The following is a 27,294-nucleotide window of genomic DNA, read 5'->3' on the forward strand; positions in this document are numbered from 1 at the left end:
CTTCTATTTGTCTGATATTAAAAACATAGGGAAAGTGAGGTCTCTGAGGTTTAAAAGAGACAAGATTGTGTCTTAAGTCTAATCAGGACATACGAAAACATCAGTGAAATCACACCACGAGGATTCACAACTCATCACAAGAACAAAAAGTCAGATTTTAACGTGGCCTACAATAAGTATGAGCATTGAGTAGTACTGGATTAGGACATCATCAGAACTAGAACTAGGACATCATTAAAACTAGTTAAAGATGGTATTTGATTCAGTTAACTGTTCAGGATTTTTAAAAAACACTATTACTATAGTGTTTAAAAAGTATATACCGGAATGCTTCTTTCAGTTGTCTCAGCCCAGAAGCTTGTACAATATTCCTTTACTTTTCCAAATTCCACCTAATTATCCCTTTTAATTTTGCTGATTCCAGTGTATGGAAGCTTTAGTTTCCTTTCCTAAGAGATGAAGAAAGTTTCATTAGAGAGGCATCAGCCAGGGCTTATGTAGGAATGCATCATGGCTCAGGAGTAAGTGTCTGCTCTGAAGTTGGAGGAGTAAACACCTAAAACAAACAAACAAAAAAACAATTTTATTATCAGGAAGGATTAAATGAGATATTAAGCAATAGGGATTAATCAAATTGGATTGAAATGCTCAAGAGATCTTTCTTGAAATTTTGCAGCTGAGGATTCCTCCAGAAATAGTATTCATGACTTGGATGTTGGAGCTTAGGTGGCCCCAGTGGTGAAGATTATATCAGTGGCCTTCATAGGCACTGGATCTATTTTAGACAGATTCAATGTGGTGCCAAAGCTGGTATCAGTATGTTACAAAAAGGAGGTATATATGGTATGTTGTCACACTGTGAGTGGGAGGACTACAGACCCAAGGGAAGAGGGCATAGATGCTTACTAACAATACCCCACACTCTTATCCAGAGCACTATGACTCTGGAGGCTCCAGTTTGAATTAGAACCAGTATATATTTGTCCAATAAATGTATAACTACTCTTTTATTTTATGAAAAAAATAAAACAAAATTTCATAACAAAATAATGGGAGAATAGCAATAGTTAATGCACTGTATATCATTATCTTCAAAGTAGTTACTCAGAGACAAGAAAGAGTCTGTCTTATAAAGAAGAGACAAACATAACAGCACAAAACTTTCTTTTCAATGAACTGAGAGAAACTAGTAATATAAATGAGATGAATTACCACATATATTAAAATGAATCTAGATCATCAGAACATAATAATTCCCACCATGTGAAGTCCACTAATGAGAGCATGATTATCATTATGGTGAACAGGAAATTATTAATTCTTAGGTTGAAAGCACAGTTTGGAAAATAAAAGCAGTGTTTATACGTGTAAGATTCAAATGATGTCAACAATTAATTTCCAAAAGATAAGTATACAGCCTTTAGAACCTGAGAACCTGGCTTTAGACCTTGGCAAGTGTCTAGATCTATGAACTTAGACATAATATTTAACTTCTCTGAATCTCAGGTGGTGGCTCTTAAAAGTAGTAATAATAATAATATATGTCTTGAATTAATAATAATACACAATTAATTAATAATACACAATAATTAATAATACATATCTTGAATTATACGGGTAGCCGGGTAGTTAACAAATGCTTCATAATTGTCAACTATTGTAACTGCTATTATTTTCATTATTTCTGATCAAACTTTCCATAACTAAGTTTTTTATCTCTAATAAAACATTACATTTTCGTATGAGGTATAATTATAAAATATGGTGAATACTTAAATTTTAAAAATTATTACAGTAAAAGACATATTACCATTAATCCCTCTCAAAATACTACCCCCATCACTTTGAATATACTCACCACCTCATTCTTGCCACTTTTTGAAACAGTTCTGGAAGTCCTCTTGTGCGTCTCCTTAGGTAGAGAGCTGGCTGTATTGATTTTCTGAATTGATTCAAAGGTTTATCTCCAATGATCATTCTGACTTTAGGAAAGGGCCACAAGTCACCCAGAGCCAGATCTGGTGAAGAAGGTGGATGAGGACACACTGTAATGTTTTTATTTGACAGAAATTTAAAAAAGCATTTCATCAATGTGGTGTAATAGCAGTGAATATTTAAATTTAAAAATTTATTACAGTAAAGGCATATTGCTATCAAACCCCCTCAAAATGTTTTTCCTCACTTTTAACACATTCTTGGCAATATATCTTTTACTATAATAAGTTTTTGAAAATTTAAACACACTCTGTATGTTTTGATCACCCTTGTACACAAAATTTGACTTAATCTTTGATAGGAGGAATTTTTCTCACATGGTTTTATACTTTATTCCTTAACATGTAAGACACATATGGTATGGTGAATAATAGAACAAAAGGTCTTCCAAGGAAAAGCAACAGATAGCTGGCCATAGCTCCATAAAAACTTCTCAAGAGTTAGAATCAGTGATAATAAGCAGATATACCTTGTGTATGTCTGTGTGTGAACACACTGCCAAAGCAGTTGATCAAAAATTAATCAAAATACAGAAACCAAGTTTGGGACACCTGAGACGGTGACCAACTTGAGAGATTTGGTTGAATGTTTGGGTATTGTGTAAGCTGAGATGGTAAAATGCATTTGAGTGCAGTCATCCTTACTTACTCCATGTTCTCATTATTCCCTCAAAAACTCAGAGGAAAAAGGGACTTTTAGTTCTTGTGATTTCTACTTAGCAAAGACATATCCAAAAAAACAGAACATTTAGTGAGGAATCATGCAAATTCTAAATTAAAGTAAATTATATTAAACAAATTAGAACTTTAAAATTAGTCAGGAGGCTAAAAATGGTTTACACTAGAATAATCAAACAAATAAGCTTATGTGGGAGTATTCTAACAACCACTGCTAGTAAAAACAGAAATCCTTATAACATTACTCATTTGGAGTAAGTTTCTTTTTTTAATGAGGGTGATTGTTAGGTTTCAGGGATTTTTTTAAAAATCAGAGCATGTTAATTATACAGAACACGAGGTTTCATTGTGACATTTTCATGCTTGTGTATTTTGATCAAATCTCCCAATCCCCCCTTCCATTTTCCTTTCCCCTCTCCATGATCCTCTCCTATGCCAAAGTCTCCCTTCTACTTTCAATGTAGTCTCTGTTTTTTCTTTCTAAATACCACATATGAGAATATGCAATACATGTCTTTCTGAGTCTGGCTTATTTCACTTAACATGATGATCCTTAGTTTCATCTATTTCTCAAAAATGATATAACTCCATTCTTCTTTAGGGCTGAGTAAAACTCCACTGTGAATAGACACTACATTTTCTTTATCCATTCATCTGTTTATTGCAACTAGGCTGGTTCCAAAGCTTGCCTATTTTAAACTGTGCTGCAATGAGCTTGAGTATGCAGGTATCTCAATAGTATTAAAAAACCACATTTTCTTTATTCAGCCTCCAGTTGATGGGCAATTGGGCGGTTTCCAAGTTTTAGCTATTACAAATTGTGGTGTTATGAACATGGGAGCATATGTATTACTGTGGTGTGATTCTTTTAATTCTTTGCAGAAGATACCTAGTAGGGGAATAGCTGGGTCAAATGGGACTTTTAATCGTAGTTCTTTGAGGTATCTCCATACTGATTTCCATAGTGGTTGCACCAGTCTATACGCCCACCAGCAGTGAAGCAGGATTCCTCTTTCCCCACAGCCCCTTCAGCATTTGTTATTGGTTGATTTCATGATAGCAGCCATTCTTTCTGGAGTGAGGTAGAATCTCAGCATTGTTTTCATCAGCATCTCTCGAATGACCAGTGAGGTTCAACATTTTTTCTTTTTCTTTTTCTTTTTTTTTTTTAAAAGGCTATTTTCATTCATGTCTTATTTATTTATTTATTTATTTATTTATTTATTTATTTATTTTTGGTACCAGGGATCGAACTCAGGACCTTGCACTTGCGAGGCAGGTGGCAGAACCACTGAGTTAAATCCCCAGTCCCAAACATTTTTTCATATGTTTATTTGCTATTTCTACTTCTTAGTCTGAGAAATGTCTGTTCATTTCAGATGCGCAATTAAAGATTGGGTCTTTAAATTTGGGAGGTCTGATCTTTTTAAGTTCTTTATAGATTCGAGATAGTAGGCCTTTGTCTGAGGAACAACAGGTGAAGATTTTTTCCCACATTATGGGTTGTCTCTTCACACTGCTGCTGGTTTCTCTTGCTGTGCAGAGGTTTTTTAATAAGAAGAGATCCCACTTGTAGATTGTTTCTGCTAGTTCATGGGCAACTGAAGTTTTGTTCATAAAATCTTTTCCTATATCAATGTCTTCAAGGGTTCTACCTAACATCTGTTCCAGCTGGTTCAGAGTTTCTATTTTAATATTTAGATCTTTAATCCATTTCAATTTTAGTTTTAGTACATGGTGAGAGATGCAGGTCTAGTTTTAATCTTTGACAAGTTGAAACCCAATTTTTCCAGCACCATTTATTAGAGGCTATCTTTTCTCCAGTGAGAGTGTTTGGCTCCTTTATCGAAGATGAGGTGGCTGAGTGTGTCTGGAGTTGTTTCTACATCTTCTAATCTGTTCTATTGGTCCTCAGTTCCAATTCTTTGCCAGTACCATGCTGTTTTTATCACAGTAGTTGTGACACCCCCTGCCATGTCTCTGTTACCTAGAATTGCTTTTGCTGTTCTGGGTCTCTTGTTCCAAATGAATTTTTGGATTGTTTTCTCAAGGTCTGTGAAGTATGGTGCTGAGATTTCAAATGGGATTGCATTGAATCTATAGAGCACTTTTGGAAGTATGGCTATTTTCACTATGTTGATCCTTCCTACCCAGAAGCAGGGGATGTCTTCCCATTTTCTGATATCATCTTCAATCTCTCTTTTCAGAGTGCCATAGTTTTCAGAGAAGAGGTCTTTGATTTCTTTTGTTAGGTTGATTCCTAGGTATTTCAGTTTTTTTGGTTGCTATTGTGAAAGGAATTGTTTGCCCTATTCTTGTCTCAGTGAGTCTGTTGTTTCTGTAGAGGAAAACTATTGATTTTTGTGTGTTGATCTTGTATCCAGCTACTCTACTGAATTTGGTTATTAAGTCTAGAAGACTTTTGGTGGGAGTTCTTTGGGCCTTCTATATAGAGTATCATGTCATCTGCAAATAATGACAATTTGACTTCATTTCCTATCTTGATTCCTTTTATTTCTTTCTCTTGTCTAATTGCTGTGGCTATTGTTTCCAAACCTATATTGAACAGGAGTGGTGATAGTGGACATCCTTGTCTTGTTCCTCATTTTAGTGTGAAAGATTTCAGTTTTTGACCATTTACTATGATATTGGCTGTTGATTTTTCATAGACAGCTTTTATCAGATTGCGGTAAAGACCATCTATTCCATTTTTTTTGTAGGGTTTTATCCTAAATGCATGTTGGATTTTGTCAAATGCTTTTTCTGCATCTATGGAGATAATCATATGGTTTTTGTTCTTGGCTCTATTGATATAGTGTATTACATTGATTGATTTGTGTATGTTGAACCATCCCTTCATCCCTGGGATGAATCCCACTTGATCAGGGTGGATGATTTTCTTGATGATCTTCTGCATTCTATTTGCCAGTATCTTATTAAGGATTTTTGCATCTATGTTCATTAGGAAGATTGGCCAATAGCTCTCTTTTTCAGTTGGGTGTTTTTCTGCTTTGGGGATGAAGGTGATGGTTGCTTCAAGGAATGAATTCAGGACTATTGCTTCCCTTTTCAATTTCATTGAAGAGTTTAAATAGTAGTGGCAAAAGTTCCTCTCTAAATGTCTTGTAGAATTCAGCAGTGAAGCCATCAGGACCTGGACTTTTCTTAGTTGGCAAGTTTTTAATTAAGTTTTCAATTTCATTGGTTGATATTGGGTTGTTTAGAATTTTTAGGTCTTCTTCGTTCAACTTTGGTAATTCATATATATCTAGGAATCTGTCCATTTCTTCTGTGTTTTTTATCTTATTGGCAAATAGGTTCTGCAAGTAGGTATTGATGATCCTCTGGATTTCTGCTGGGTCCATTGTAATTTCACCCTTTTCTTTCCTAATAGCATGGATTTTAGCCTTTTCTCTCCTTTTTCTAATAAGGTTGGCTAAGGGTTTGTCAATTTTGTTTATTCTTTCAAAGAACCAACTCTTGGCTTCATTAATTTTTTGTATCATTCTCAGTCTCCATTGAATTGATTTCTGCTCTGTTGTTTATAATTATAATAAATTATATAATTATATAAATATACAAATATAAATAGAATTATATAATTTATAATTCTTTATAATTTATAATTTCCTTCCTTGTATGAGCTTAGGGTTTGTCCTGCTCTTCTTTTTCTAGAATCTTGAGGTTCAGCATCAGGTCGTTTAATTGGGCTCTCTCTGTTTTCATAATATGAGTATTCACTGCTATGAATTTCCCTCGTAAGACTGCTTGCATTGTGTCCCATAGATTCTGATATGTTGTATTGTCATTGTCATTTAATAGAAGAAACTCTTATTTCTTCTTTAATTTCCTCTGTGACCCATTGTTTATTCAGAAGTGTATTGTTCAATTTCCATGTTTTTATGAAGTTTTTACTGTTTCTTTTGCTATTGATGTCCAACTTCATCGCACTATGGCCTGATAATATACAGGGAATAACTTCAATTCCTTTGCACTTACTTAAACATGTTCTATGCACAAGTATGTGGTCTATTTTGGAGAAGGACCCAGGTGCAGCTGAAAAGAATGTGTATTCTGATTTTGTGGGGTGGAATACTCTGTAAACATCTGTTAAGTTCATATGTTCAAGAGTTTGTTTGAGTTCTAGTATTTCATTACTGATTTTTTGTCTAGTTGATCTATTTGTGATGGTGGGGTATTGAGGTCCCCCATTACTCTTGTATTAGTGCATATATGACTTTTCATGTCCATTAGTATTTGTTTTATATAGTTGGGTGCACTAGTGTTTGGTGCATGGATATTTATGATTGTCATCAACTCCTAGTGTATTGTTCCCTTTACAAGGATGTAGTATTCTTCTTTGTCTCTCTTAATCAGCATTGGTTTGAAATCTACTTGATCTGCAAAGAGGATAGCTACTCCTGTTTTTTTTTGGGTTCCTGTTGCTTGGAGTATTGTTTTCCACCCTTTAACTTTCAGTGTGTAAGCTCCTTTTTGAATTAAGTGTGTTTCTTGTATGCAGCATATTGTTGGATCTTGCTTCTTGACCTATTCTGCCTATCTATTTCTTTTGATTGGTGAATTGAGACCATTAACATTGATGGTTATAACTGATACATATTGATTTATCATTGTCATGACTTTTTCTTTTTGTTGGATTCTCCCCTTTTGCCTTTAATTTCTTGTTGCACCTGATGCATTCATTCTGCTGTGCTTCCTGGGGTTGTGATACTCATTGTCTTTTTCTAGGATATTGCCTAAAATTTTTTGGAGGGCTGGTTTGGTATTCATGAAGTTTCTAAGGTGCTCTTTGTCATGAAAGTATCTTATTTCTCCATCAATTTTGAAAGATAGTTTTGCAGGGTAAATCAATCTGGGTTGGAGGCTGTTTACCTTTAGAGCTTGGAATACATCACTCCAAGCTCTTCTTCCCTTGAGGCTTTTCAGTTCATCTTATTTTTAGACAGATTTTACTAAGTTGACCTTGACCTTCTTGTCCTTCTGCTTCAGCCTCTCCAAAAGCTGGGATTAAAGTTGAGTGTCACCAAGCCTGACTTAACTTTGTTTTTAAGGTTCACCTATGTTATTAGATATAGATTTATTTTATTCATTTTTATTATTTGATATTCTATTGTGTGAATATATTAATATTTGGACATTGGCTTGTTTTCACTGCTTGTCTATTATAAAAAATGCTTCTTTTGAATATTCCTGCTCATGTGCACATATTTCTATTGTATCCATTTTGCGTCCTCTGCAATTTTAAATATTGTACTTTTACTGTTATTTTTCCTTTTTTCCCTGAAATAGTGTTGTTGAATAACAAAAGTTTTCTCTTTTCAATAAAATGAATTTATAGTTCTTTCACATTAAAATCTTTTTTGTTATAATACCCTTTTTATTCTCTTTAAGATATCTTTCTCTACCTTGAGGTCATCAAGATATCATGTTATATTGTTTTCTAAAAGCTACATTTCTAACTTTTTTTCTTCTGGTCATTGCAACTTGGCTTTTGACCCTTATTTCCTTTAAAAATTTCTTTTATATTCCCAGTCTTACTGTTTCCCCTGAACTATACATCTGAATTTACAGTTGCTTACTTGACTTCAATGCTTGTACATTGGAAATGTAACAGATTCAGAAAGCAACTCTTTTTTTTTCCCCCCATTAACTTTATTGGTACATTTTAGGTATAAAGTACAGTTACATTCATCATTGGTATCTTGTACCATTACATGAGTCTCTTGGTTCTTATTTATTTTCCCCTTCCCTTGCCCTCCTTTCACCCCCTCCACCCTTCCCTATTTGCAAAGACCTTGTTTCCATTTTTTTCCTCTTCTCGTATTTTTTCCTTTCCCTTTTTTCCCTTCCCCTACCCCTCCCAATTCCTCTGCTCTTTTAGACCTTTTCTTCCTGTTACACAATATCAGTTATACATTTTTTAAATTACAATATTAAGATCTAGGAGACATTACCACAAATTTTACAGAATTTAAAAGGATATAGAAAGCATATTACAAAAATCTTTTTTGAAATAAATTTGACAACTTCTAAGAAGTAACTTAGAAGATGAATGAAACTAACTCTGGAGGAAATATAAAATTTGAATAGCACCTATTAAAGAAGGTATATTCCTAGCTCAAAAACCTACCTAAATGACAACAGCAGGCTCATAAACATTTTAACTGATAAATTATATCAAACATTTAAAGCAGAAAAAAGAAGGAATACTTCTCCCCTCGTTTTAGGAAATCAACATTGTGCTAATCCTAAAACTGGATAAAGATAATAGAAGAAAAAGGTATGAACATAGATAGAAATTTGTTTAACAAAACAAACTCTTAGAAGTCAGATCTGGCAGTATGTAGAAAGTGGTTTTATTATAGAGATGGCAGTGTTGGTTCAGCATTGGAAGATCCACCCCCAAAAGTCATCATTTTAACAGAGGAAAGGAAAAAGCCATATGATCCTGTCACTAGTTGGAGAAAGAGTATTGAACTAAATTCCACAGCTGTTCATGGTAAAAGCTATCAGGAGACTAGAAGTAGAACAGAACCTTCTCAACAGATCAAAGACATGTATTCCATACTTCCAACAAAAACTCCTTCTATGAATGGAGACAATACAATTCTTTCTCCCTAAAGTGGGGAACAAGGGCATATATGCCTACTCTTCATCTGTCCATTAGACTTTGAAACATAGGTCTAAACCAAAATAGTCTGGCAATGAAATGACACAACTAGGATAGGATTGCAGAAAGCAGCTCTTGACTTCTCATCCTCCAGAACTAATTCTAACTTTCCTATCTCAGTTGTGGAGGCCCAAACCTTGAAATTTCCCTGTCCTAAACTTAACCAATCAAAATTTGTTATTTCTTTCTATAAATGTCTTCTGAATTCAACTTTTTTTCAGCTTTCTTCATTGACAGCTCCTTAAGCCAAAGTATCCCGTTCTTTCCTTGGATGGCCTTAAGCCTATTGAATAGTGTCCCTAGAGTTCTGCTACTCTTGTTTTCCTTTTAGACTAGCCAGATTAATCTTCAGAAAATGGAAAATTAACCACATGACTTCCCTACTAACTCTTGTCCTCACCTTTATAATAAAATAGAAACTTATTTATGTCAACTATGTTCCTATTGTTTTAACCTCACCTATAGTTTCTCCTGGTTTGTTCATACTATAGAAAAATCCACCTCTTAACATATAAACCAATTTTTACTACATCAGTAATTTTTGCCTAAGTTACATGATTGGAGGTAGGTTAAATATATAGCCAGCCCTGGATAATACTGTTCACTTTCTGAATTAATTCTCCAGTTTTATTCAGTTGTCTTTTTCTTCAAAATGGATTGTTGTTTAATTCAAATTCTGATTGGTTTGATTTTTTAAAGGTGCTTTTTTCGTGGTTGTGTACCAGATTAAACAAATGAACAAATAAATGGCCCTAATGCTCTGAAATTTTTCTTTCTTGGTGAGAACTTGTATGGCTCAGAAGTATTTGACTGAGGTATGGTTCAGTGGCAGAGCACTCACCTGGCATCCACAAGGCCCTACCTAAGCTCACTCTCTAGTACCAAAAAATAAAAGACCCAAATGATTTGCTTATTATTAGTATAATTTTAGATTTTGAAAAATCTGATTTTAATCCCAATCCATTGCAGAAAACTTCCACAACATTTCTCCAGGTGATCATTCAGCTTTTGCTTAAAAATTTTTCATGATAATCAACTTCTTCCCTCCAAAGTCAACTGTTTCTTATAAAAATGAACTACCAGAAATATGACCTATTTTCCCAAAAGGAGATATATCAAACTGTTTAGAAATGGAAAGGATTGGTTTTGAGGTTTGCCTTATGATTACATTGACTTATAAAAATATAAAGAGAAAAATTTATTTTGTGTCTCTGAATCATTTCATATTCAATAAATTAGAAAAAAAAGAAGTGAATAGTAAAAGAGAGCCTTGAATGATTTAGACTTGTAATTTGAGAGGTTCATTTTCCCTAACTACAGGGTAATTGCCATGATCATGGCAAATTAATACTATGGAGGACTCACTTTTGATTTTAATGTAATTGTATTTTTGATCAGTCTTTTAGGATTCTCCTCCATCTTTTTATCCTGTAATAAATATAGTACTCATTATCATTTCACTCATATTATATTTCATAATATGTTTGTCAATGCTACCTATTCTGAGTGTTCCATGGGCAAATCCTTTTCTTTCTTTCTTTTTCTTTTTTTTTTTTTTTGTACCAGGAATCGAACTTGGGACCTTGCACTTGTGAGGTAGGTGACAGAACCACTGAGCTAAATCCCCGGCCCCACAAAGCCATTTCTTATCTTGAGTTCACTAGTGTTTAATAGCCTGGAGCACAGTAGGGCTCAATATATTTCCTGTATGAATGACTGGTATGCTATAAATAAGACTTTCAGTTAGTATGATAAATACTGTAATTGTTTGCTCTAAGCTTTATGGGATAATTCTCCTTGCATTAATTTGGTCACTATTACACCTGGTTTGACTATCACATATTCACTTTATCCTTTTTTAAAACTGGCTAATATGTGTGCTTTTTATGTGCTGAACAGAATTCTTTTTGGCATTAATAACTTTCTGCAACTAAACTGGTGTTGTGAATTTTCAGTATGACTTTTTAAAATCTGAAACAATTTATAAACCTCCATAAATCCAAATTTACTTTCATGAAATCACTTAGGTAGCAGAAAAGTGGAACTCCATCAGGATATTGAAAAAAGCTCTTAAGTGTTCCTCTGGTTTTCAGTATCTTCATAAAAATGTAGACATTTTGCTAAGTAAATTTTTATTCTTTTCAATGAGTAATTGCTCTATCTTTTGCTAAATAAATACTATCTTTTAAATAGCTTTTAATATACAAGAATAAACATAAATATATCTGTGATGATGTGAGGGCATGTGAGCGTGTACACACACACACACTCACACAGGGACACACACGGACACCCTCCCCTGGAGGCTTCCTCTGCATTGCCAGGTAGGTGGCCTCATGGGGTGGAGCCTGAGTCAGGCTTGATGCTGACCTCAGACAGAGCTTGATTATAAGGTGGCAGAAAGGGCCAAGCCTTCAGAGTCTGCTTGTCAGTTCTTCCATTGCAGAACCAATTAAACAAATTGTTTTGGATTGTCCTTCAGCAACATAAATTCCATAAATAATCAGGCAGGAAAATATCATAAAATAATTTATTTGAAATAAAGTGCACTGGAGATTTTTTTTCATGGATTTGATTATATTTTCAGCTTCTTTTGTTTCAAAGTCGATTGCTTTAATGTAGAGCTCTTCGTAATTTTACAGAAGGAAATGCAAAAGGCTTTCAAATTACAATGCTTAGAACTGTTCCCACACCCAGGTATAGAGTAGCTTTTAGGAGGAAATCATGACACATAGATGATCATATGCATAACTAAGCTTTAGCTACACCAGGAGCGTAAAAATCTCACCAAGAATCATGATTAAGACTATATAGATTGCCATGGCCTTATATTTTAATTTAATGGATTTTATTTAATATATACTCTTTGGTGGGGAGGGGGGAGAGAGAGAGAGAGAGAGAGAGAGCTACAGAGAGAGATTCTTCTCTCACCAAGATGATTTTATTGATATTAAGCTCTTTAACCCTTCTCTTTGTAAACCAACTCTTCCCTCTTTTTCCTATTTAACCTTCAGTTTGTTACTTAGATTTAGCTATTGAGGATCATTATACTCTCAAAAATAACTGTCAGGCACAGATGGGCAGTTTCTTCAGGGAAATTCTTCCTGATGATCAAATCTCAAACTCACTCTTGTTTTGTGGTTAAGAAATATTGTACACTGTAGTTATAAAGTTACGTGAGATGGTTGTGTAAGAGCATATTCTGAGCTTTTCTGTGGAAAAGATACAGTTCTTCTCTATGTAGATAAAAGGTAATTTTAATAAAAGTCATCATTAAAACTATTTATAATTCCTTTGGTCTCAGTTGAAGGCTAAACTATCCTAGCTTCCAAATACCTGAAATTCATCAGAGAGTTCCTATGAGGGCATGTTCTTACAGGATAATTAAGATTGCTATAGGACTGTACAATGATTTCACTTTTTAAATTTTATGTCATATACTATAAAATATTGAATAAGCAGAAATTTTCAATAAATACTATTTTTCTTACATCATCCTATTATTCACATCTTGAAAGTTATTTTGCCACTTCCTTTTTTCCCCAAGTTTCTACGCTTATCTCACCTATCTCACTTCAATAAGCCATCCTCAGAGAGCCCCCTTCCTACCCTTGAGACTTGTCTAGATTGCCCTAGTAGACATTCTCATGGTGTGCCTATTTTTCCTACTAATAGCACATACCACAACTGTCATAAAATTGTTAACTCTACAGTTAGTTTAACATGTTTCTCTTGTCATACGGCTATAATACTATCCAATATTCAATTTCTCCTGCGAAAATATAGAATTTATTGTAATAAAGGAAGATTAAATAATGTTTTCTCCTACTATATTTTGTAACAGGATATAAAGATAGAACAATTACAGTTTTATTTTTCTGCTTAAAAGTAAAGTTTTGGAATTTTAGACAGGCACATCTGGATGTAAATTTTGCAACAGAGATTCATTTATTGCACTTGACCACTTTGCAACAGAAATGCATTCACTGCACTAGACCCCAGTTTCTTGTCTAATCCAGTCACGGTATGCTGTCACCTGAGTGTACACTCCTGGCATATTGGGCACACCGCACTGATAGCCCCAGCTCACTATCCCCACAAGGAACCAAAGCCGCCGTGAGTCTTCTTGAACGAGTGGGCCACCAGAATCTCCCTGAAGGAAACAAAATGATTGGTTACGTACACATAAAGACAAACCCAATATCTTGAGTCTATTTCTATGACAATAGAGGAAGTCATATCCATTCTATCCCTAAAGTCAGCCTATTTCCTTTTGAAATAGTATACCAAGTCATGCAAAAATTACTGAAATCCTTCAAGTATACACATTGTCCCCTCAGCAAGTCTGAGAAGATGAGAAGCAAGTTATCCAGACTTCTTCATTTCCTGGCAGATGCCTCCCACCCCTCTGAGCTTTCCTTTATCCAGGATTCCTGCTCTGACCTTTACATGTCAACAAGTAAAACACTCCTTATGGTACATTTATCAGCCAATTATAATCATCAAATATTAATATATGTCATAGTTTGGTGGGGGAGACAAGTTCAGCACATTTTTACATACTACATGATAGGATGATTCTGTGGGTACTAGAGCTAGGTATCTTGGACTTGAACACCCCACTTTCCAGCAATGTGAACTTACTTAACAACTATTTAACAACTATTCAACAACTCTCTGTTCCTCAACTTCCTTATTAGTAAATAATGTTTTCTATGAGTTTAAATGAGTTTAGCTCACAAAGCACTCCAAGTATACCTGACATATAGGCAGTACTAATAAAAGTCAGCTATTATTACCAAGTGTGCATCTAGGAAAGTTAGCTATTCATTTGATGCTCTGAGTAGTAAGCTTTTCTATACCCACTTAATTATGGGTCTAGACAGGGAGGAGGGTCTATGTGTGAATCACCAGCATGCCTGGAAGGCCCTGCACAAGCCAGTACCTCCTTCCTTTGGATAATACATGATGGTCAAGTTAACCACGCCCCATTATTTGCTGTCATGGTGCATTTGTCGCCACTTTTCCATAACCAACAAAGTGTTCTGGATGATGTCTTATCAAGAGTGGTCAAGCAAATGTAAAATAGGGGAGGCAGACAGCTCTTGTTGTACCTAGCCATTTTATTCTCTGACTGATGATACAGACTTGAGCTCTTTTCCTCTGTTCCAGGCCATAAACCTGCAAGGTGCAGGGAATACACTGCTGTGCTAGCACAGCGAATAGAAAACAGGAAGTATTTGAATTAATGAACGCATTAATGAATAGTCTTTGAATTAATGAACACGTGTGTGAATGAAAGAATTAAAGAAACAAAAGGGCTATTTTTTGTTCTTAGTTGTTGTTTTTGATACACAAAGTCAGGGAAGCCTGTGGTGGAACACAGGGAAGTTTTTATGATGAGTAGTGGCTTGAACTGGGCTCTAAGAAAAGCAGAATTTGTGTACACAGAAAGTGAGGGGCAGCATCAGTAAATAAAGCCTGAGTAATACCTTTTCATAAATTTATTTTTTGGTGGTACTGGGGATTAAACCCATGGCCTTGCACTGAGCTACATCTCCAGCTCCTTAAAAATAAATTTTTTTAAATTGAGAAAGGTTTTCATTAATTTGCCAATGTTGGGCTCCAACTTATGATCCTCCTCCCTCAGCCTTGAAGAGTGCTGGGATTATGGATGTGTGTTACTATGCCTGGTTGGGTAACACCCTTTTAAGTCTCAGGCATGTCCTTAAGTCAGTTTTGATCAGTGCTCTTAAGTAGATCTGAAATTGTCAGTGTGGAGGTGTGTTATTATGTGATTGGTGAATTCTTTGAAAAAATTCTTGGAAAAATCATAAAATTTGAGTTGATGTTCAGGACTACCAGTAACAAGAAACAGAAAGGTCAGCAATGCTTGCTGACCACAGAGACATCTCCACTTAGAGGGATTAAAGAGCTGAGAGGGTAAATGATAGTATCTTAGAAATTAAGAAAAAAACCTCCATCTCACACAATTTGTAGCTGATAAAATGTTTCATTTTTGGGGAAAATGCTCGTGGATTGGGATTCTGGTATAAACTATAAGTACTACTTATTCATTCTAAAATATGAAAGTCAGTAACATTTGAGGCGAAGAACCAAACTTATCTTTTTGTATACATTTCACTGAGGAAAGCAGTAGGAGATTCTTGAATGAAACAGAATATTTAAAAGAATGTCTAATTTCTGAGAGTAAGCTGTTCTTGTGGCTATATGGAGTTGGATTTCCAACACAAAAATATTAAAGTCAAATAATTTTATTTAAAAATTTAATATTAAAATTTTATTCCAATTACTGCAAAATGAGAAGTACATATGTATTATTTTCTTTTGCATATTTGGTTAAAATTAGAGCCTAGATTTAAATAAATAGCTTCTTTTCCATTTGTGCTATTACACAATTGTGGGAAGTCTTATGACCCAGATAGGATTTTGTATAAATTTCCTATCTTCAAGGTGCTTCAGGACTTATTTCAAAATTTCATTGTTGTTTGTTGATCTTGGAAAACTAATTATTTTTTGTCATAAGTTGACACTAATTGTATAGATCTATGGGATGGAAAATAATGCTGTTTATGAATATAATGTGGGGTAATTAAATCAACATCTTCATTACTTCAAATACCTAATATTTTTCCTAGTGCAAATATTTGAAATTTACTGTCAGAAATTTTGAAGTATATAACACTATTATTATAACACTATATTTGCCACATATATGTAACACTATATATCACTATATATTTGTGCAAAAGGATTTTATTTAACCTTTCCATAGCAGTTAAAAGTTTGTTTTTTCATAAAAAAAACTTTGTAAGATAATTTTATTTCTAAAACTTCTATTATGAGTTTTCAGAGATCAGGACTGTGTGTCTTAACTGTTCCCTTTATGCTCAGCACAGTATGATATGCTACAAATGCCTACAAGCTTCCTGCATGATGCTTTTGTGGAGGCTGTCTTGGGCTTACCTGGCACGCGTCCACTGCACCTGTAAGTAATCCAGCACACAGCATTCCAGGTAAGATGGCTCCGTTATAACTGGCTGATGCATTACACTCATTAGTACTTATTAATCTGACTTGTCCTTGCTGTAGTTGTGTGACTGTGTTGCCTATTTAGTATAAAAGCAGAAATAAGATAGACTTCAGGATATATAAACTAATAACTCTGTTAAATTTGAGAAGGGATAAATACACTCCATATATTACTCCCTATTTATCAAGGAAGGCATTTGAAGATTTTGTAGGAATTTCTTTCCAGCCAAAATTCCTACAGGAGAGAAGGGTAACTCCTTTAGATAGACGAGTTTTTCTTTTCCTTTTTCCTCATTGGCATTAGTTTTGCGATACAGTGCCACTTAGGCTTTTAGAGAAAACAAATTTACTGTTTTAAAATTGGCTAATAGCTTTTAAATTATCCACTGACTGACTCTGATCAGTTTTTAATCTAACAGCAAAAGAGATATTGGTCTGGTTTCAAAGGTAAAGAGCTAATTCATTTTATGTTGGTGTTCCTTCAAAATATCACTGTTTGTTTTCCATGCTTAACACAAATTTTATCTATGACACCAACCTATTTTATTTTTCATTAAGTTTATTGGTCCATTTTAGGTATACAATATGATGACATTCAGGGGAATGGGGAGAAAATAAGAACCAAGATATATCATGTAAAGACACCAATCTATTTTAGGCAAAAGAACATGAAGAAACATTCATTTGGGGTACATTAGGCTTTATGCTCTTCGTTGGAGAAATGATCTATAGCTGGGGTAAAAGTCCAGGGAGGTTGTTGACACTGTCCTTCTGGTTTTTGGCTGATACACTTATTTTCTCATTGGTTTCATAGCTCTATTCTAGTTGTTCTTTTACACTGTCCTCACTTTAATTTTATTTATTCAATAAACAAGTGTGAGTAATGCTTATGTATGTATGTAGTTGCAAACCTGGCAGAAATAAGTTTCATTTCAGAACACATTAAAGGAAATTAATACCTTAGGGTCATTAAATATTAGCTACTGCCCTATTTATTCACCCTCTCCCTTTTCTTTATAGTGAAGGCATTTGAGTCCAACAGAATCTCTGGATTAATAAAGAACTAATTTCTTGACATTTCCCTGTGACTACTCTTGAGAATTCTCCCTATAGATTTTTTTGCTTTACTTTGTTTGCATACACTGGTGAGGAAACTGAGGGCCAGCCAATGCTTTGACTGATCAGGGTACAGGATGATTTCATCTATAAAACCTGTCTGTCTTCCAGATGTTTCCTAATTAAAAAAAGATATAATAGCAAATAGCAGGAGAACTTGCTATTGTTAATTTTTTTTTCTGGAGACACTTACCACCATAAGTTAGTGAGCCCCATCCTGTTACATAAGCAGTAGAACTAGGTGTGACACTCTGGGTGGCTGCGGGGAGACACACTCGGTGAATATCTCTGGTGAAGGTGACAGCCCTCTCCAGCTGCACAGCTGCAATATCATTCTCATGAGTTGCAGGTGTGTAATTATTATGGATGGAAATAGTCCTCACTCTCACTCTCAGTCTAGGGGATCTTGTGGAAACACCAAAGGTGGCAGTCCATTGTTGAGGATTAGAATAGCTAAAAGGAATATGAAAACATGTTATTTGAAGATGGAACTTATAAACACTTTAATTATTTGAATTTTGTATTTGCTGAACTCCCCCCCCCCCAATCTGGGAACTACTTAACTGTCATCTTTTTGCTACATATTCCCATATTATAAGCTAGTAAATATGCTGAACTCCTTATTGGCAGAATGAATGGTCATTTGTCTAAAGAAACACAGAGAGAATTTAGCAAATATGTCTTGGCATTTTCTTTTCTAATAAGGATGTTCTAACATTTAATGACTAGCATAACATAAATCTTCTTTTTGATCTCTATTTTACACTGTCCTATACAAGAAACTAATAAAGTCTGATATAGTGGTTATTTTAATTTTAACTCATTCTTTTGAATCCTAATTTTCCCCCTTTTCTTTTGCTTTGAGAAAGAAGCTTCATTTAAATAATGCTGATGAGGCTCATCCTTGTCTTATGAATGCAGGAATGATTTTTCTGTGCTAAGTGCTATGCCATTTACATGTACATATGTGTGCATACATTTGTGTACCTATATACATGATTATCTGCATATACATGGGAAAAGAGATAGAGAGAGAAAGTACTAACACAATAAATATAGGAAATTCAGAATTTAATATTGTGACCTAGGAATTAGAACTTTTTAGCTAAACCCTCAAAACATGTACCATATGGTAAAAATGGATGTATTTCATTAAGTCACATTTAAACATATCATGAACAAGTTTAACAGGTGGATAAGAAGCTATGAGAAAATATTCAGAATGTTTAATACCTAGAATTTCATAGAATATACCAAAAAAGTGTGTAAGTCTATAATGAATGCACAGGATACCAATATAAAATGGCCAGAGAATATTAACAAGTAATTCATGGAAAGGGAAGCCCAAACAATTTCTAGATATATGAAAAGATACTCAAACTTGCCAGTAATCAAATAATAGAAAAGATAATAATGAACATCTAATGTCTATTAATAAGAATTATGAAAATGAAATGAGAAACAACATCATGGATTGGTAGGAGGGAAATTAGAACTCTTCTTGCATTACTGGTGAAGATGTAAGCATTTGGAAAGCATTCTGGTACCTTTGTCAGACTGTACATACACTCAGGGAGTGTATCCCAGAGAAATTCCTCATGTTTATAGTAGGGCATTGCTGTGTTTGATCTCAAGCATCCCTTAAAGGCACCTGTGTCTCCAGTGCAGCAGTGTGCAGAGGTGGGCATTTGGGGAAATGATTTGGTCAGGAGGGCTCTGACTAATTAACAGATTAATCCATTGATGAGTTTATAATATGATGGGATATTGGGAGGAGGTAAGATTTAGAAGAAGGGACTAGGTCCTTGGGGGCATGCCCTGGGCATAGCATATCTTGTTTCTTTCCTCCCTCCTCCTCCTCCTCCTCTTTTTCTTCTCTTCCTCCCCCTCCCCCTCTCCCACCCCCTCCCTTTTCCCCTCCCCTTCTTCTTCCTTTTCTTCTTCTTCTTCTTCTTCTTCTTCTTCTTCTTCTTCTTCTTCTTCTTCTTCTTCTTCTTCTTCTTCTTCTTCTTCTTCTTCCTCCTCCTCCTCCTCCTCCTCCTCCTCCTCCTCCTCCTCCTCCTCCTCCTCCTCCTCCTCCTCCTCCTCCTCCTCCTCCTCCTCCTCCTCCTCCTCCTCCTCCTCCTCCTCCTCCTCCTCCTCCTCCTCCTCCTCCTCCTCCTCCTCCTCCCCCTCACCAGCTGTCAAAAAGTGAACAGCTGGACGCCAAATCACCCCGCAGTGGACAGGCAGGTCTGCCCATGCCCTGCCGGGGTCCTGAGTCTCACAAAACACACCGAGTCAGCCCGTTGCAGACAGGCAGGTCTGCTCATGCCCTACCGGAGGTTCCGAGTAGCAGAGAACACGCCGAATCAGCCCGCTGCACACAGGAAGGTCTGTGCACGCCCTACCGAGGTCCTGGGTCATGCAGAGGATGCCAAATCACCCCACTGCAGACAGGCAGCCACCTGGTTCCACACTACAAAGACACAGAGGACACTAGACCACCAGATCAAGGTACTGAGTCCCGCTGTTCCTGGCCCAGAGGTAGGAGCTTCTGAGCCATTTTCCCACTGCTCCTGGTCCAGAGGACTGGGCTTCCCGGTCACCATCCCTCTTGCTGCTCCCAGCCCAGTGAAAAGGGCTTTTGGGCCACCTTCTGTCCTGCTGCTCCTGGCCCAGAGGAAGGGGCTTCCGGGCCACCATCCCTCCCACCACTTCTGGCCCAGAGGGAGGGGCTTCTGAGCCGCCATCTCACTGCTCCTGGTCCAGAGGAAGGGGCTTCCCGGCCACCATCCCTCCCACTGCTCCCAGCACAGAGGAAAGGGCTTTTGGGTCAGCATCCCTACCACTGCTCGTGGCCCCTGGCCCACCTCACCCAGCTCAGAGGAGGTAATCGGTGCAGGCACTAACAGCCCCCTGGCCCAGTTGAAATGAGAAAACACATAAATAAGTCTCAAAACCAGACTTCCAGATCACCTACAGCAACCCCAAAGGGAAATGAGATGGAACCCTCTGATACTCAACCACCTGGACCCACTGAACTGGCAACAAAAGGGGATCTGGAAAAAATGAAATCAGAAATAATTTCTCAGATAACAGGAGAAATTGTGCCCCTAGTGCAAGACATAATTAATAAATCTAGAGAGGAGCTGAGGAACATGATGGAATCCCAACATAAGAAACAAATGGAATCCATAAAACAGATGCAAACAGATTTCAAGGAGATCAAAAACTCCATTGAAAGTCTACACAGCAGAATGAGCCAATGTGAGGACAGAATTTCAGATATAGAAGATAAGATTGCAATTAGTGACCAGAAAAAAAGAAAAATTGCTTCAAAATTATAAGGAAACATGAGAAATCAATCCAGCAGTGGCTGGATGATGCAAAGAAGAATAACATAAGACTGATTGGGCTCAATGAAGAAACAGGAGAGAGTGGAGATGACATAAAAAAATCTCTTCACAGAAATAATGGCAGAAAACTTCCCAAGCAGGGGAAAAGAGCTTGACATACAGATAAGTGAGGCATATAGGATTCTAAATAGGCTTGATCAAAAAAAATCTAAACATAGGCATATAATTGTTAAGATTCCAGAAACACAACAGGAGAACAAAGTTCTCCAAGCAGTCAGAGAAAAGAAACAAATCACATACAAAGGAAAGCCCATCAGAATCACAGTAGACTTCTCAACACAAACCATCAAGGCAAGAAGAGCTTGGAGTGACATATTCCAAGCCCTAAAAGAAAACAGCCTCCAACCCAGATTGATGTACCCTGCAAAACTATCTTTCAAAATGGATGGAGAAATAAGATACTTTCATGACAAAGAGCACCTTAGGAATGTCATGAATACCAAACCAGCACTCCAAAGAATTTTACACAATAGCCTAGGAACAGACAATGAGGATCACAACCCCAGGAAGCAAAGCAGAATGAACCCATCTGGCAAGACAAGAAATTAAATGTAATGGGGGGGAATGCAACAAAAAGAAAAAGTCATAGCAATGACAAGTCAATATGTTTCAGTTATAATCATCAACGTTAATGGTCTCAATTCATCAATGAAATGAAACAGACTGGCAGAATGGGTCAAGAAGCAAAATCCAACAATATGCTGCATACAAGAAACACACTTAATTCAAAAGGAAACTCATAGACTGAAAGTTAAAGGGTGGAAAACAATACTTCATGTGACAGGAACCCGAAAAAAAACAGGAGTAGCTATCCTCTTTGCAGATCAAGTAGATTTCAAACCAACACTGATTAAGAGAGATGAAGAAGGACACTACATCCTTGTAAAGGGAAGAATCCAAGAGGAAGAGATGACAGTCATAAATATCTATGCACCAAACACTAGTGCACCCAACTATATAAAACAAATACTAACAGACATGAAAAGTCATATATGCACTAATACAATTGTAGTGGGGGACCTCAACACTCCACTGTCACAAATAGATAGATCAACTAGACTAAAAATAAGTAATGAAATAATAGAACTCAACTGAACTCTTGAACAAATGAACTTAACAGATGTTTACAGAGTCTTCCACCCCACAAAATCAGAATACACATTCTTCTCAGATGCACATGAGTCATTCTCCAAAATAGATCACATACTCACACATAGAACATGTTTAAATAAGTGCAAAGGAACTGAAGTTATCCCCTGTATATTATCAGACCATAGTGTGATGAAATTGGAGATCCATAGCAAAAGAAACTCAAAAAATTTCATAAACCCATGGAAATTGAACAACACACTTCTGAATAACCAATGGGACACAGAGGAAATTAAAGAAGAAATCAGACAGTTCCTTCAATTAAATGACAATGACAATACAACATATTGGAACCTATGGGACACAATGCAAGCAGTCTGTGAGGGAAATTCATAGCAGTGAATACGCATATTAGGAAAACAGAATGAGCCCAATTAAACAACCTGATGCTGCACCTCAAGCTTCTAGAAAAAGAAGAGCAGGACAAACCCAAAGCTCATACAAGGGAGGAAATTATAAAGATCACAGCAGAAATCAATGCAAAGGAGACTAAGAGAACGATACAAAAAAATCAATGAAGCCAAGAGTTGGTTCTTCAAAAGAATCAACAAAATTGACAAACCTTTAGCCAACCTTGTCAGAAAAAGGAAAGAAAAGGCCCAAATCCATGCAATTAGGAATGAAAAGGGTGAAATTACAACAGACCCAGCAGAAATCCAGAGGATCATCAATACCTATTTCCAGAACCTGTATGCCAATAAGATGAACGACACAGAAGAAATGGACAGATTCCTAGATACATATGAATTACCAAAGTTGAATGAAGAAGACCTAAAAATTCTGAACAACCCAATATCAACCAATGAAATTGAAAACTTAATTAAAAGCTTATTAACTAAGAAAAACCCGGGCCCTGATGGCTTCACTGCTGAATTCTACAAGACATTTAGAGAGGAACTACTGCCACTACTATTTAAACTCTTCAATGAAATTGAAAGGGAAGCAATACTCCCAAATTCATTCCTGGAAGCAAGCATCACCTTGATCCCAAAAGCAGAGAAAGACCCAACTGAAAAAGAGAACTATAGGCCAATCTCACTAATGAACATAGATGCAAAAATCCTTAATAAGATACTGGCAAACAGAATGCAGAAGATCATCAAGAAGATCATCCAACCTGAACAAGTGGGATTCATCCCAGGGATGCAGGGATGGTTCAATATACGAAAATCAATTAATGTAATGCACTATATCAATAGAGCCAAGGACAAAAACCATATGATTATCTCCATAGATGCAGAAAAAGCATTTGACAAAATCCAACATGCATTTATGATAAAAACTCTACAAAAAATTGGAATAGATGGTCTCTATCTCAAACTGAGAGAAGCAATCTATGAAAAACCAAAAGCCAATATCATACTAAATGGTCAAAAACTGAAATTCTTCACACTAAAATCAGGAACAAGACAAGGATGTCCACTATCACCACTCTTGTTCAATATAGTTCTGGAAGCATTAGCCATGGCAAATAGACAAGAGAAAGAAATAAAAGGAGTCAAGATAGGAAATGAAGAAGTCAAATTGTCATTATTTGCAGATGACCTGATACTGTATATAGGAGACCCCAAGAACTCCACCAAAAGTCTTCTAGACTTAATAACCAAATTCAGTCAAGTAGCTGGTTACAAGGTCAACACACAAAAATCAATAGCTTTCCTCTACACCAATGACAGACTCCCTGAGAGAGAAATAGGGCAAACAATTCCTTTTCCAATAGCATCCAAAAAACTGAAATACCTAGGAATCAACCTAACAATAGAAATCAAAGACCTCTTCTCTGAAAACTATGGCACTCTGAAAAGAGAGATTGAAGATGATATCAGAAAATGGACAGACATCCCCTGCTCCTGGGTAGGAAGGATTAATGTAGTGAAAATGGTCATACTTCCAAAGCTGCTATATAGATTTAATGCAATTCCAATTGAGATCCCAGCAGCATACTTCATAGACCTCAAGAAAACAATCCAAAAATTCAATTGGAGCAAGAAGAGACCCAGAATAGCAAAAGCAATTCTAGGTAACAGAGACATGGCAGGGGGTATCACAATCCCCAACCTGCAACTGTACTACAAAGCTACTGTGACAAAAACAGCATGGTACTGGCAAAGAAACAGACTTGAGGACCAGTGGAACAGATTAGAAGATGCAGAAACAACACCAGACACACTTAGCCATCTCACCCTTGACAAAGGAGCCAAACACCCTCACTGGAGGAAAGATAGCCTCTTTAATAAATGGTGCTGGAAAAATTGGGCTTCAACTTGCCAAAGATTAAAACTAGACCTGTATCTCTCACCATGCACTAAACTAAAATCAAAATGGATTAAAGATCTAAATATTAAAATAGAAACTCTGAACCAGTTGGAGCAGAGGTTAGGTAGAACCCTTGAAGACATCAGTGTAGGAAAAGATTTTATGAACAAAACTTCAGTTGCCCGTGAACTAGCACAAACAATCAACAAATGGGATCTCTTCTTATTAAAAGGCTTCTGCACAGCAAGAGAAACCACCAGCAGTGTGAAGAGACAATCCACAATGTGGGAAAAAGTCTTCACCTGCTCTTCTTCAGACAAAGGTCTACTATCTCGAATCTATAAAGAACTTAAAAAGATCAGACCTCCCAAATTTAAAGACCCAATTGAAAAATGGGCATCTGAAATGAACAGACATTTCTCAGACAAAGAAGTAGAAATAGCAAATAAATACATGAAAAAATGTTCAACATCACTGGTCATTCGAGAGATGCAAATGAAAACAACACTGAGATTCCACTTCACTCCAGAAAGAATGGCTGCTATCATGAAATCAACCAATAACAAATGCTGGCGGGGCTGTGGGGAAAGAGGAACCCTGCTCCACTGCTGGTGGGAGTGTAGACTGGTGCAACCACTATGGAAAGCAGCATGGAGATACCTCAAAGAACTAGGACTGGAAGTCCCATTTGACCCCACTATTCCACTGCTGGGGATCTTCCCCAAAGAATTAAAAGAATCATACCACAGTGATATATGTGCACCCATGTTCATAGCAGCGCAGTTTGTAGTAGCTAAAACTTGGAAACAGCCCAAATGCCCATCAACTGGAGACTGGATAAAGAAAATGTGGTTTTTAAATAAAATGGAGTACTACCCAGCCATAAAAAATGAGAAATTAGAGACATTTATAGCTAAGTGGATGCACATTGAGGCAATACTCTCAAGTGAAATAAATAAGACACACATGTGTAAATACCAAATAGTTTCTCTGGTGTGAGAAACTGAAAGTGTAAATAAGGACTAAGTGTATAATAGGTAATGTGAAATAGGAAGAAAAGGGGCAAAGGGAAAGGAAGTGGGAGGGCTAGGGGAAAAGATAGAAGGGAATGGGATTAATATGAGAAAATGGAAAAATAGGAACAAAATCTTTGTAAATAGGGAGGACTGGAGGGGTTGAAGGGAGGGCTGGGCAAGGGTGAAAAATAAGAGCCAAGAGAGACTATGTAAAGGTGCAAATATCCAATGATGAATGTCATTATATTTTCTACCTAAAATGTACCAATGTTTAGAATGAATAATCGATAATGTAAAATAGGAAGAAAAGGTCCAAAGGGGTAGGGGTAGTGGGAGGGCAGGGGAAAGGAAAGAAAGGAAAGGAAAAATGATGAGAAATGGAAAAAATGGAAATAAAGTCTTTGTAAATAGGGAAGGGTGGAGAGTGTGAAGGGAGGGCTAGGAATGGGGAAAAAATAAGAACCAAGATGCATTATGTAAAGGTACAATTCCCAATGAGAAATGTAATTGTGTTGTATACCTAAAATGTACCAATAAAAAATTTAATACAAAAAAAAAAAAAGTGAACAGCTGTGCTCCTTGCCATACTGTTCTGCATCACCACAGCCCAGAATCAGAGCCAAGTTACTATTGACGGAAACACCTGAACTATGAACCAAAATATAACTTTTGTCCTTTAAGTTGCTTTTTCTCAGGCAATTTGTCACAGTAACAAAAAATTTACATAGAAACTGTGAAGATCTTGATTGTATGTGAGCTCCTTGTGGAACTGGGAACATACAGCAAACTAGCTGGATAAAGGAAGTACAGTGGCTGCCTACTGTGGATTACTATGTAGTAGTGGAATACAGGAAAATTCTCAGGACTGAATGAAAATAGTAAGAAACAATACGAGACTACAGACAGGGCTACTTTCATAAGTTAAAAGCATACAAAAACACTAAAACACCTCTTTAGGTTTTGCAGGTACATGCATTCTTTTTCTTTTGTTGCACTACTGTAGAATAAATCCAGGGTCTCTTGAACAGTAGGCCAGTGCCCTACTACTAGGTTATATCCCCAGCCCTAAGGTACATGGCTATTTAAAGGCTTATTTCATAAGAACCAAGAGAGACTATGTAAAGGTGCAAATTTCCAATGATGAATGTCATTATGTTGTATACCTAAAATGTACCAATGATTAGAATGAATATTCAAAAATGTAAAATAGGAAGAAAAGGTCCAAAAGGGTAGGGGTAGTGGGAGGGGCAGGGGAAAGGAAAGAAGGGAAAGGAAAAATGATGAGAAATGGAAAAAATGGAAATAAAGTTTTTGTAAATAGGGAAGGGTGGAGGGGGTGAAGGGAGGGCTAGGAATGGGGAAAAAATAAGAACCAAGATGCATTATGTAAAGGTACAATTCCCAATGAGAAATGTAATTGTGTTGTATACCTAAAATGTACCAATGAAAGAATTTAATATAAAAAAAGGCTTATTTCAAATATAGTGATATAAAGTGTTTGGGGTGAGGAGGACCAGGAATGACAGGAGAAGGGTCTTGTGCATACTGATGGAAAAGATCTGTGACTTGGAAGGCTGATTAACTTAATAGTCCTTGTAGGGTTAATAAAAACAAAATGTAAGCCAATAATAATTTAAGATTTGTGTGGAGTTTAGACAGTGAAATTAATACAAAAAATAATGATTGTATATTTAAGAAATATTTTTATAAGGTACAGTAGCAAATGTAAGGGTGAATTTTAGTTAAAAATTCTGAAGAAAAATTTTAAAGAACAAGCAAATCCATGACTATTTTTACATTCAACTTCTTTGCTCAGTGTTTTTACTGAGAAGATTTTAAGAGACTCTTCTTCCACTCCTTCCCTCTCTCTGATTCAATGAGTGCAGCTGTGATTTTCAATAATCAGAGCTCAACAAGTCATTGCTAAGTGTCTACTTTGCATA

The 27,294-nt window shown here is 36.2% G+C and overlaps 1 protein-coding gene and 1 long non-coding RNA gene across 3 annotated transcripts in view; one reads left to right on the top strand and one right to left on the bottom strand.

The window, feature by feature from the left end:
• LOC147825186 (uncharacterized) overlaps window positions 1-27,294 on the top strand; it is a 98,550-nt gene that overhangs the window by 13,608 nt on the left and 57,648 nt on the right. Inside the window, exons 2-3 of the long non-coding RNA XR_015441391.1 lie at window positions 10,930-10,959; window positions 16,279-16,400. This is a non-coding gene — a long non-coding RNA (uncharacterized LOC147825186). The remainder of the gene's footprint in view (window positions 1-10,929; window positions 10,960-16,278; window positions 16,401-27,294) is intronic.
• The window catches only part of Tmprss11d (transmembrane serine protease 11D), a 122,720-nt gene continuing 107,273 nt past the window's right edge, over window positions 11,848-27,294 (bottom strand). For both annotated transcript variants that reach the window (XM_021262280.2, XM_087187753.1), the window contains 3 exons: window positions 17,726-17,985; window positions 16,351-16,493; window positions 11,848-13,516 (listed from right to left, as the gene is read on the bottom strand). In XM_021262280.2, coding sequence (XP_021117939.1) covers window positions 13,355-13,516; window positions 16,351-16,493; window positions 17,726-17,985 — 565 coding nt within the window. In that variant the 3' untranslated portion in view covers window positions 11,848-13,354. The remainder of the gene's footprint in view (window positions 13,517-16,350; window positions 16,494-17,725; window positions 17,986-27,294) is intronic.

Source organism: Heterocephalus glaber, unplaced genomic scaffold (genome assembly GCF_053883595.1).
Source record: "Heterocephalus glaber isolate CG9 unplaced genomic scaffold, H.glaber_assembly_v1.0 deba00001509, whole genome shotgun sequence".
Classification (NCBI taxonomy): Eukaryota; Metazoa; Chordata; class Mammalia; order Rodentia; family Bathyergidae; genus Heterocephalus; species Heterocephalus glaber.